Consider the following 12,020-nt stretch of genomic DNA (forward strand, 5'->3'; position numbering starts at 1 on the left):
GAGAATTATTTATTATCTATCCATGTATCTAGAGCAGCGTGCACCAGAGCTTACTTTCGCAGAGTAGCGGTCGTCGAACGTGTGCTTGATCATGAGCCCCTTGAGCACCTGGAGGGCGATCTGGCGGATCTCCCTGTACTCCTGGAGAGCCCCGCCCACTTCCCTCAGCAGCAGGCCCACCAGGAAGTGGTTTCGGCAGAAGTCGTCGGTCAGAGAGTAGTCCAGCTGGAGATCTGCGGGTGGCACGGGTCGGTGTAAGTTTAGAAATCGAGCCAGGATGTAATTTAAGATTTAAGCCGTGCGTCAGTTTTACCTTGATACCTCTGTATTCTGCCTTTCCCAAAGGGCATGGGCAGATTAAGAGGGACGTAGTGTTCGTGGTTGCAAACCACCCGCAGGAACTCAAACTTGAATTCGTATAAAGTCTGGCGGGAACAGACAAGAGGAGAACGCTCGTGTTAATTTCACGTTTGACGACCTGTTTAAAGTGCGTTAGAGGGCGCGGCGGGAGAACGTGTCGACCTTGGAGTCTCCAGGCACGAAGCAGTTCATGTAGCTGTTGATCTGCTTGAATACGAAGCCTCTGTCCATGAAGGTGAAGCAGCGCTGAGTGAAGAGAGAACGAACACAGTGTTATTCTTAGTGAACCAAGCTCCTTTTATCTTTAGTTTCAGGTCAACGGGGACTTCAGTCATGTTACACTGGACAGGATGCTGCACCTTAATGCATAATTCAAGTCCCTTTTATAATTTTACAATTTTCCTAATCTGCTACAAAGCAATTTCCTCATGGGGATTAATATAGTTTTTTAAGGATGTAAGGATGATTTATGCATAACTCCTACATAAGTCCTTGAGTTTGCAAGCTAATCTACAAGATTAACCCTTTAAAACCGCCGGCGGCACTTTGGATTACCGTAATTACGTTTTCTAAAAGCTAAAAACGTCGCACTTTACAGCCAGTGTGTTGTCATTACGGTAATTTCACCTGCATCTCACCTAGAAGGTTATTACACTCTCACAGCATGCAGTAAATTGCGAATAACCTTGATAACCGACCTTAATGAAAACCGCCAGGCTGTGGTTGGCGTTGCGAGCCGCGTCGAGGTTGTCCTTGTACTTCTGGGTGATGTGAGGCATCAGCATGTTGACCAGAGTCTCCACCGCGTGGTAGAAGGATACGGAAAAACGCTGGTTCCTGGAGAGCTGGGCGAGGCGGACGTGAAACGACAAAGCAGTTACTTTGAGATTTTAGTTACTTTTTTAGTCACTCTGTCATTCTAGTTACTTTAGTTACTTCGACATTTTAGTTACTTTTTACTTTTTAGTTACTTTTTTAGTTACTTACAGATTTTAGTTACTTTTTAATTACTTCCAGATTTTAGTTACTTTTTTAGTTACTTTCAAAGTTTAGTTACATTTTTAGTTACTTTCAAAGTTTAGTCACATTTTTAGTTATTTTGTCATTTTAGTTACTTTTTTAGTTACTTTCAGATTTTAGTTACTTTTTAATTACTTACAGATTTTAGTTACTTTTTTAATTACTTACAGATTTTAGTTACTTTTTTAATTACTTTCAAAGTTGTTACATTTTTAGTTTCAAAGTTGTTACATTTTGTTATTTTGTCATTTTAGTTACTTTTTTAGTTATTTTGTCATTTTAGATACTTTTTTAGTTACTTTCAGATTTTAGTTACTTTCAGATTTTGTTACTTTTTAGTTACTTTCAGATTTTAGTTACTTTTTTAATTACTTACAGATTTTAGTTACTTTTTTAATTACGTACAGATTTTAGTTACTTTTTTAGTTACTTTCAAAGTTTAGTTACATTTTTAGTTACTTTCAAAGTGTAGTTACATTTTTAGTTATTTTGTCATTTTAGTTACTTTTTTAGTTATTTTCAGATTTTAGTCACCTTTGTAGTTACTTTGTCATTTTACTTTTTTAGTTACTTTCAAAGTTTAGTTATATTTTTAGTTACTGTCATTCTAGTTACTTTTTTAGTTACTTCGAGATCTTAGTTACTGTTTTAGTTTCTTTCAAATTTTAGTTACTTTTTTAGTTACTTTGAGATTTTAGTTACTTTTTAAGTTACTTTGTCATTCTCGTTACTTTGTTAGTTACTTTCAGATTTTAAGGGGAAGCCCCTGAGGATGAGAAGAAAATGAAAAGGATGCACCTACCTTGACCTTCCCGCTCTCTATGAGATAGTGAGCCATTGATTTCACCAGAGCTTCAAAGAAGTACCACGAGTGCTGCAACACAAACACGTGCAAGGAAACCTCTATTTAGGACGGACCGATGTGAGGAGCAATAACACATCCTGGTATTTGGATTGCACTTAAATCAGACTAGCTGTGAATGTAGGTAACCTTCAGCAGCTTGTTGCTCGTTAGGAAGTCGGTGGACGGCTTGAGTATGGCTGTCATGGCTTTAGCCAGCTCCTCGTGAACGGTTTTCACACTCGTGGAGGAATAAGGTTCTGGCTTGAACACGAACTGAAAAGGTAGAAAGACAAAAACATACCTAAAACATAGAAATGCATCGTCTGTATGTCATCAGCATAAATATAATGAGAAAAAGGCAGCACCTTGATGTAAGACCTCAGGTTATGCTCCAGCCCCTCTTCGTGGCACTGTGCCACCACGTGAACCATCACCCTGAGAGAGGAAGAGGAACAGATGAGGAAAGAAAAAGTCTCATTTCTACACTTCCCTCAGATCTTCAAAGTCTACTCACACACACTGAAATATAAAACACGGAGCATATGAGCTGAAGGTGAGTGTCTAACGAGACGTCACAGAGAAATGTGGGAATAAAAACAAAACTCAAAGTGCAGTTTACCTGGTCACGTTGACGGCTACGTCCTCATGCGTGGCTCTGGTTAGGACGCAGAACAGCTGGTTGAGGATGGTGGGCAGAAAGTTGACCATCACATGACCTTCCATTGCGTGGAGACTCTGGGGGAGGGGGGTGAGAAAAGACACGCTGAGATGAAGACTCTGCCTTTATTCTTCTTAAATATTGATTTCCCTCAGGGTATCAGTGATAAATAGAGCTCTAGATACCTTCAGGTATTTCACCAGCTCTCCCTCTGAGGCTTGTTCCGACACCTCCATGCTTTGACAGTGGTGGAAGAAGTTGTGCAAGTGCTGATCCTAGCGGAAAGCATGACATGTTAAAAGATATTTCACACTGATGTGATTATTTCACTGGAGGCTACGTACCTGAGTGTAGACGGTGGAAACAAGGTGAGTTGAGACTTTGAACAGCGGTTTGCCTCCGTCGACCCATTTGATCTCCAAACCAGAGTGCTGCAATCACAAATGGGCATAAATTACTGCATACAAACTGCTCTGCATCGATCAGTTTATACGTTGTGTGCAGAAGAGGTCGGCCATTTACAGTAACTTGCTACTTGCTAGCAAAAGAAAATAAATTAGAGGCTAAGTGCCCAGCAGCCTGGACCTACTGCAGCATAACTAAGAGCTATAAGCTTTATCAAAAAGTAAAGTTTTAGAGCTGGTTCCACAAGATTAGAGGCCGTGTAGCTAAAGGCTCTACCTCCCATTCTGCTTTTTTGAAACTCTAGGAACCGCAGATAAGCCTGCACTTTGAGAGCGAAGCGATCTACCGGGGTGATACGGTGCTGTGAAGTCTTTACGATAAGACGGAGCTGCGCCTCTGAGGGCCTTATATGCAAAGAGAAGGGATTTTAAATTCTATTCACGGTTCTACGGGAAGCCAATGAACCGAAGCGGCTAAAATATTAATCCTAAAACGTACCGTGATGTGATAAACGCTGATAAAATTCTAAGAACTGAATCGAGCGACTTGTAGGACAACAGTAAATAACAATGAACTGCCTCTGGAGGAACCTTGAGCTCTTCAAACAGAGACCGCTGATTGTGTGTGTTTATTATTTTTGCAGCTGATGCTCTCTACTCGTTTTGGGCCTCTTGCACAGAAAATGGTTATTTGATGAGTACCATTTGCATACATTATACTGGGGCTTTAATTAAACGCGCAGAAAACTTATTTGCCCTCATTAGAGAAACGGCACTTGAGGGCCTCGGCGATGGGAGAATACTGATGGTTTTTCGTGCGTTACTTTTTTAATGCGGGCAAGATTTCACAGGAACTTGTTGGGCAAGGTCGATCAATTATGAGTTCACAGCCCTTCTATGACCTTTAACGCTTGCCAGGTCCACTTGTAACTTAATTTAATACAAGTTTTGGTTGTTTTTTTATTACCTTGTTGACACCATCATGAGAGCCGAGGTACCCAGCGGGTAGAGTGGCAGCCACAGGCAGCTGTTGCTCATTCATAATGACTCTGCCATCCCGTAGAAGAGGCAGCCACGCGGAGCCGACTGAGGGGGAAAAAAAAAAAAAAAAAGAGGTGCAGCTATTTTTAAAATATGAACAGTTTTTTTGTTTTGCAATAACACAAACTAGACACTCAGGTTTAATATGTGCACAGTGAGAGGTGACTGAGACTGGCAGCTCACCTGGAGTCTCCACCAGGTCTTTCTTCTTGCTGTTGCTGTCGCAGCTAACGTGATAAAAGGTGAAGAGGAGGTGATGCTTCTCGTGCAGCTGTGTAGGCAGCTCTATCTTTATCTGAAGGCGAGAGAAACACATTCCAGGGGGTTGGTTGGTTGGTTCCCTTATACACACGAGGCCTTTGTTCGGGGAAAATTAAACCACGAAAAAAATCCCCGCAGAGGATCCTCCTCTGAAAAAATGTGACTCCTTCTTACTTCTAAACACAGAGCTTTTAGAAACAGAACATACTCTACGACTGTCTGCTCTGATGGCTTTGACGTTAGCGGAGAAGTACCTCGTCGTAGAACTCAGGGTTCTGCTGGTGGTGCAGGACGGCGGCATACGCCTGCTTAGTGAACAGAGGCCCTCCTGGACGACCATAGATGCACTGCAGCAGATTCAAAAAGAAGAATATTGATAGTGAATCGTGGCAAGAGAAGGACGAATATATGCGAGCAGCACTGTGCAATATGCAAAAAGCACCTTCAGAGGCTGGGCGTCGTCCTCGTCAGAGTCCTTGAATTCGATGGATACAGCAATATTCCTCGCCTGAATAAGGGAGACAAAGGCAAAAGGAGGTTTCTAGGATATGTCTGTTGGCATAAAAGCGTTTTTTTTTTCCTATCCTCTGCTTCTCTTCGTCTATTTCAGATGTCAATTAGCCTCAATAAAAAAAAGAACATTTCAGACAAAGACTGGATGAAGCAGAGGGCGGTCAAGCAAATGTAGGGAGAATTGCGGGTCGGTTTTCTGTACGGAGCTGACTTAGAGAAAAGAACAATCCTGTATTAATATATAAATGAGAGGCTGCCAATCTGCGTAAGGATAATTCTATCCAGCTTTGCCGCTCGGCTGAACGAGCTCGAGGGCGGACGCCAGTTGTCTCGTAAGCTGAACAGGAACACAAAAGTGATGATGCGAAGAGAACGGCGCCAAACGAACGCATTACTTTCCAAACGGGGTATTAAAGCCTTAACTCTTTACTGAGCACCCCGGCTGTTTGTACCTTAGCGAACGACTTCTGCCCGTCGTACTTGAGGTGCTTCGGGTAGACGTAGAGGTGGTTTTTGTAGATGGTGAAGGGCTGGGAGCACTTAGCGATGCAGGGCACGAATTCCTCCACCTCCAGGAGAGCGCTGCCCGGCCCGTTTCCTTCAAAGTTCCTCACGGGGATGTAGGAGGAAGTGACGCAGTCTGCAGGCAGGAAAGGACGAGTTCAAGGTCATGCTCTTGTTATTATTATTATTATAAATAGATGCTTTGGAAGTGATTTTGTAAATATTTGGAGGGTTTACTGGTCACATCCGGCGCCACGCTGTCAATGGTTACGTCTAAGTTCCCTAAGAGGACGGGGAGTTTGGCCATTTTCTCTGGTCTGTTGGGACAAAACAAAAAAAAAGTCTGTTACACGCTGGATCAAAACAAGCCACGGCGAAAGGAGAAGAGAGCGGGGAAGCGTACTTTCTGAAGTCAGTGAGCAGTTTGAACATGTCCTCGTCTGACAGCTTGCTGCTGTCCTGTCTGTACAGAGCGGAGAAGCGAGCGCTTTTGTCCAAAGTTCCAGATGCATCTTTAAACACGGGCCTGCAAACGACAAAAGAGTAGTTTAAAAATGTAAGCCATCCCAAGAGGCAACTATGGAGAAGTCATGGTGTTCAAGTAGCTTAGCATAAGCTAGCTTCATACCTTGCAGCCCAGGCAAATGGCATCCTGTACTGTCCCAGTCTGCTGCAAGCTGTCTTGGCATTCTTCAACACCTTTTGAGCCATCTAGACAAAAAAAACAATAACATATGATTTATTTTTCTGACTTATAATACAAGAAGAAGATCCTCATCTCTGCTACAGCACCTTAGCAGAGTCGGAGCTCTTCATGTAGGGCTCAGTGCAGTGGGTGATCCCCCCCTGTAAGACCTTCTCAATTCTGGCCACCAGGAAGATCTCTGGATGAGGGCAAGTGACTGAGAACACCCCCAGTTTGGGGTACTGCAGAGCCCCCTCTGGGAGGCCGCAAGCCAGCCTCTGGGGGCCGCCGCCGCTGCCGTTGATCTGCAGGTCCGGCCCGCCGCCGTGACCGGATGTCATTTGTCTGACCAAAGGGTGGTTGAGGTCCACGTGGAAGTCGGCGGAGATCTTCCTGCCGTTCTGGACGTCAAAGAGGGACAGGACCACGTAGAAGGGCTCCACCTTCGATGAAATACGAGAGGAAGGGAAATGAAAAACTAAACAGACGGCAACAGTTTTGAGGGATACTCATCCTTCCTAATGCACTTCTCATTTTCCACCGAGATCATTCTTTCCACTGAGCATTTCCATTACACAGGCCATTTAGGTGAGAGTGCGTGCGTAATAGCGGCAGTTTTCTAGTGTTAACTGTCAAAGGAATCCTTCTTGTGCAGAGATACAGACCGCGGAGAGTGACAGCAGGAAACCAGCCTCGGACTGGCGCTAATGCACGGTGGGAGGCTCGCTCTGGTTGCCACGGTAGCAGCCATTCTTTACGCCAACGGCGGCCAAGTGGGCCATCTGAACTGTCTCTGATCTCCTTTAAGGATTTAAACCTCATTTGCTAAATTTTTATTTGACTGCGTACGTTTGTCGTCGGCCCCTCTTCGTTTTCCGCGACGCAGCCCTGCAGGTTGAACGCCAGGTCGTGACAGCTGACCAGGACCCTCTTCCCGAACTTCTCCTCAAACTGCCGCACGTCTGGCTCAATGCCGGAAAAATCCAGCTTCTGTGGAAACAGGAAGTGCGAAGTTTAAAGGCTTAAATGACGTGTTGACAAAACAGAAATAGCTAGCGTTACAGGGTTACGTTCCTTACCTGTGTATCAGGGTCCAGAGTGAACAGCTTGAGGCGAGCTTCACTCCTCATTTTAGATTCAATATCTCTGGCAGTCTGTTAAAATAAATCAAGCAGCTTATTATATAAATGGAGGCGAAAACAATCAGATTTATTAACAGAATCAAATATAAAGAGCTACTTAATATGGTCAGTGTACAAAAAGAATATTAATTCACATCCTCCTTTGAGAAGTCTGCATATATTCCACTCCCATTATATCTATTTTACCGATTGCAAAAACCCAATGTACAGTTTCTTATTGTTTGACATGACATTTCTAACATTAAAGCTGAATTAATTTGTTTTATGGCCACTAGGGGGCAGTGCAGCGAGCAAAAACTGCACCTATATAGGCTAAGTAATAAGTTTTAGGCTAAAATCTAACAGTTTACACATCTAATAGTGACTTGCGGTTATATTTATGCCTCCACCAACTCCTCTGCGTTAGCTAGCTAGTCGCTAACTGTTTCTGCTCTGCCGCAGAAGTGAAACGTCGCCAAAATAGTTCAGTTGTGAGCCAACAAACCAATCCCAATGAGCTGAAAGATGCTAAAACGCTCAACAGAGCTGAGGGAAATTAACCCCTTTCACATCACACATGGTAATCTGATCCTTTTCAGTTGATCCGTGTAAAAATATTAATACGTGTAGCTTTAAATTCTTGTGTTGGCAGATTAAAGAATCGGTGTTTGTTTCCACACTGCCCACCGCTGTCTGGCCTCCACATTCGGAGGCCAAACACACTATAGCAGATGTGGTGAGAGGAAAATGTGTGGTTGCAGGAAATACAGCTGTTTAGCCATTCTGCTCCAAACACAGCTCCGGTTACATTTCAAAAACTACCTGGAAGGTGTCTTGAAAACCTCCGGAGGAAAGGTCTGTTTTTCCATGCTCCTCATCTGCTGGAGAGATCAACATGAGCTTTGTTAGCGCTGACATAAAAACTTAATGACGTGTCAGCTTTTCCATAAAAAAATTAATGAAAAATAACATCTTAGAGATAAATTATTCCGCAGAGGAGCAGGCAAACACATGGAAGCCCCTCAGAAAGCATCAAAACACACATTTAATCAAACACAATACGGCTGGCAGATGAATACACGCAGAAATAATTGAGTTCGTAAGACAAGACAAGCAAGACGACAGGGAAAAATGGAAAAAAAAAAAACACAGACACGCATACCGTCGTGCAGGTCTCCGTTCCTCTTCTCCTGCATGGCCTGCTCGAAGCTGCTGTGGAGGATCTTGTTCAGGGTGCCGATCCACTCGTCCATCTCCGCTTCGCTGTCCGCAGCCAGCAGGAACGTGCTCTTATCCTGCATCTTCAGCTCGAAGGCAAATCGACGCACTTTGCTGTTCTACAAGAACACAGATTCATATACTTTTACGGTCTGTTAAAGCTTTAACTAGCCTCCACCTGTTTTCTACAGCACACACATGCGGTTTACCTGAACGACCCCCATGCACGAGTCGAGGAAGATGGTTCCTTTGGGCTCCTTGGACGTGTTCTCGTCTTTGTAGAAGTTGAGGTTGTAGGAGCCATCGCCCAGCTGAGCCAGATGGAAGTACCTCCTCTTGAAGGACTACAGGATGAAAGCAGAGACTCTCAACTGTCTCTCAAGTGTCTCTAATAGGTTGCAGGACTATCCAGTTGCACGCAGAGGTATTTCATTCCCATAAACCATACTGTGCAACTTTTATGCATGCTATGATTGTTGTCTGACTTTCAATCTACTTACCCGCATAGTAACACTGATTGCACTGTTCATGTTGCCCTTGTACAGCCACCCGTGTTTGGACACTCCTCCCTTCTGGGAGCCCAGGGAAGCCGTGTCCTGGAGGTAGGAAACGGAAGAAAACATCAAATAAAAATCGGTGACTAGACACAGCCTCTCCAGCATAAGTAGACAAAACATACATCGACACTTTTACACTTTGCTTTGAGCTTAAGAACCTGCTGACAAGAGGGGAAAGGCCTGTATCGACTGTCCAAGGAAGGAGGAAGGCTCTTCATTAGGATCAACGCTAAGATCAACGCTGGACTTTTCTAATCACTGGGGATTTTATCCACGACGGTGTGTCCATTAAAGGTCGCTGACCTTCAGTTAAATCAATGCCTGGAGGTAATTAAAGGGAAGAGATGTGTCCTTAAAGCGCTACAGAAACATGTTAGCTGTTCTTGGAAACGGAGCGTTAAAGCTAAGAGACGGAGGTCGGCTTGTAGAGCGGGTCTGAAATTAAATTAAAGGAATACATTGCGCGCAATAAATAAAAAGTAATGCTCTAATGCATTCACTTGTAATTGAGTTTGCGTTGGAGGAGGCCTGGAGGAAGGCTGAGTCGTTTCTGCTAGCTCATCAAGGGTCAATAGCCGGATCTGCTCCTCACATGAGCAGAGGAGGATCGCTATGACACAAATGGGCCTGACTAGAGGAGGAAGAGGAGGAGGAGGAGGAGGAGGAGGAGAAAGGTTTGGGATTGGTGATCTTACCTCATCTTTGTCCACATCTTCATCCACCTCAAACAGGTGAGCTGCTAGTTTCTCAGGTCTCGACACTTTACTGAAAGGACAAGAGGGGGAAAAAAGGTTAACGTGGCTCCTGTCGCTATTTAAATTTAAACAGGGTCAGTAACAATGCGAAAAGTCTCCAGACGCTTTGCAGAACCCAGAACGAGCGCTACAGGTAGCGTTTAAAATATTAATTGGGTATACAGAGGGGCATTAAACTGTCAGTGACAATAATCGTTCTATTGCGGGTGAGTTAGCTGCTGTAACGTTTGAATATATCGTCACACAGTGGAGAGACATCCAGACTGGAGCAGGTGGTTTATGTGGAAAAAGACAAAGTGGAACAGATTTGAGTTTAACGCATTTAAACAAGCGGCCTGATTCGTCCACATTCTTGGCACCGACGTAAGAACGCACTGAAAACCCATTCCCATATTCTCGCCTCTTAGAAACGCACAGTTGTTACGTTCAGTGATGCTCCCAGCTCTACAGGATGTAGCTGAAACACTGCAGCTGCTTCTCCGTTAAGAGTGCAGCTCCAACCCCGCGCGGACACTTTGCCCTTTGACATTTACAAGACCCGGCGCGCTCTGGGGAACTACTTCTTGCGTAAACGGCGCCAAGGTCGAGGTCGGGGGAGCTCGTCTAACTTCAGCTCTACAATATTTTAAACGAGGACATCTGCGCAGCTCGTTCTCGCCGTCAAGGGGAAAGTGGCTCGTCCAAGGACATAGAGGGCATTGTGGGATTTTCCTTTTTTTAATGACACCGGTCCTAGAATAGCGGCCGCTTATCCTTGCTGGAAAAACATAGGAAGTCTTCTATTGTTTTTGTGGAAGAGCTCGGCGCTTCAGAGGGGGAGGTTTCCGTGTTTCCAGGGTTCTGGGCTAAACCGTTCACTGGGCTGTAAACAAAGGGCAATGTCACTGGACACAATAAGATTAACAGAAGGCCTCTGAGGTCTTCTTCCACAGCTATTTAAAGGGGTTATTTTGCTTTTCTGTCTCTCTCTTTTTCTGGGCTGTTCAGTTTTTTATTTGACTTTTAATAACCGCTCCTCAAGGCGTGATCCCCAGGCCAGGTAGAAGCCTTCACAACACCTCTCTGCACTTACTTTGGGAGCTGGCGGAAGTCTCCAGAGTACTCCTCGTACTTGTAGTTGACCACGTGCCAGTCAGACTTGTAGGTTTTGATACACTGCAGAGGGGAAAGACATTAAAAAGAAGAGGGTTAGAGCAGATTTTAAGAACTGGATTGTTGACTATCCCTCCAAAAAATGATTTAAAAAGACTGGCCCTGGACAGATTGAATCCAAACACCAGTAGTATCTCTTGTTGCCATGTGAGATCACCGATTCTGTGTATGCATAAAGAACACGTGTTCTCTGAGCTCTTTAAAAAGTGGAAAAATAAATTCAGATCCAGGACATCGTCCCATCTGTAAGGGGCGACACAGCTGCTCCAGATGCGGCGGGCCATGATGTAATCCCTGGCTGCGGCCGCGGGGACTATCACCTATCACGCCGCACCCCGAGCAACCCCCGGCACACGGCGCCTCTGAAACAACATGACGTGAGCCGTGACGGCGAGCTGCCGACTCTCATCTGAGGCCGGTCGGAAAACATGCGAGGGTGGAGGACGCGGGTGGGAGTTCACACAAAGGCTAACGGCGAGGTTTCTCTGAAATCTGATCTGCTCATCTTCGCAGATCTTAAACTAATCAGAGAGAATCCTAGGCTCGATTTGTATCTGAACATATCCAGTGTCTGATTGGTCTCCAGGGTGTGAGACGGAGGCAAAGCACCTGTGATTAGGGGGAAAGGAGAGACCTCCAAACCAGAGGACGAAATGGATTTCAGTGAAGACAGAGGCATGTGTTGGTTTTACCTCCTGGACAAACAGAGAGTGAGCTTCTTTCTCGGCGGTCTCTGGCACGGTGGAGAACAGAGTCCGGCCCTGGCGCCGCTGCGTGGAGATCTGAGGAGAGAGACGGGAGGCAAGCATAAGAAACAGACTGGCACCCGGCGTTCATCCCGAGAAAGGGTCGTTTCTGTCTGATCTTAGCTTCAAAAAGAAAAGGTCAGAGATCAGGGGAAGCAAAACACCAGCCTCACTGGAGCTT

At 44.9% G+C, this 12,020-nt stretch overlaps 1 protein-coding gene across 6 annotated transcripts in view; it reads right to left on the reverse strand.

Annotated features, from left to right (window-relative positions):
* LOC311509242 (dedicator of cytokinesis protein 9-like) overlaps positions 1-12,020 on the reverse strand; it is a 41,820-nt gene that overhangs the window by 11,475 nt on the left and 18,325 nt on the right. For 2 of the 6 annotated variants that reach the window (XM_084574360.1, XM_084574362.1), the window contains exons 3-30: positions 11,786-11,875; positions 11,014-11,096; positions 9,882-9,951; positions 9,130-9,225; positions 8,839-8,973; positions 8,574-8,748; positions 8,234-8,289; positions 7,370-7,444; positions 7,140-7,280; positions 6,398-6,733; positions 6,234-6,316; positions 6,009-6,131; positions 5,843-5,922; positions 5,554-5,741; positions 5,031-5,096; positions 4,843-4,935; positions 4,511-4,622; positions 4,254-4,372; positions 3,227-3,313; positions 3,068-3,157; positions 2,844-2,959; positions 2,590-2,659; positions 2,372-2,497; positions 2,183-2,254; positions 1,059-1,205; positions 523-606; positions 314-425; positions 55-233 (exon numbers count right to left, since the gene is read on the reverse strand). In XM_084574360.1, coding sequence (XP_084430486.1) covers positions 55-233; positions 314-425; positions 523-606; positions 1,059-1,205; positions 2,183-2,254; positions 2,372-2,497; positions 2,590-2,659; positions 2,844-2,959; positions 3,068-3,157; positions 3,227-3,313; positions 4,254-4,372; positions 4,511-4,622; positions 4,843-4,935; positions 5,031-5,096; positions 5,554-5,741; positions 5,843-5,922; positions 6,009-6,131; positions 6,234-6,316; positions 6,398-6,733; positions 7,140-7,280; positions 7,370-7,444; positions 8,234-8,289; positions 8,574-8,748; positions 8,839-8,973; positions 9,130-9,225; positions 9,882-9,951; positions 11,014-11,096; positions 11,786-11,875 — 3,204 coding nt within the window. Of the gene's footprint in view, positions 1-54; positions 234-313; positions 426-522; positions 607-1,058; positions 1,206-2,182; positions 2,255-2,371; positions 2,498-2,589; positions 2,660-2,843; positions 2,960-3,067; positions 3,158-3,226; positions 3,314-4,253; positions 4,623-4,842; positions 4,936-5,030; positions 5,097-5,553; positions 5,742-5,842; positions 5,923-6,008; positions 6,132-6,233; positions 6,317-6,397; positions 6,734-7,139; positions 7,281-7,369; positions 7,445-8,233; positions 8,293-8,573; positions 8,749-8,838; positions 8,974-9,129; positions 9,226-9,881; positions 9,952-11,013; positions 11,097-11,785; positions 11,876-12,020 lie in introns of all 6 variants that reach the window. The other 4 variants (XM_084574359.1, XM_084574361.1, XM_084574363.1 and 1 more) reach the window with 2 other exon arrangements.

The sequence above is a fragment of the Chelon labrosus genome (assembly GCF_963514085.1).
Source record: "Chelon labrosus genome assembly, chromosome: 24".
NCBI lineage: Eukaryota > Metazoa > Chordata > Actinopteri > Mugiliformes > Mugilidae > Chelon > Chelon labrosus.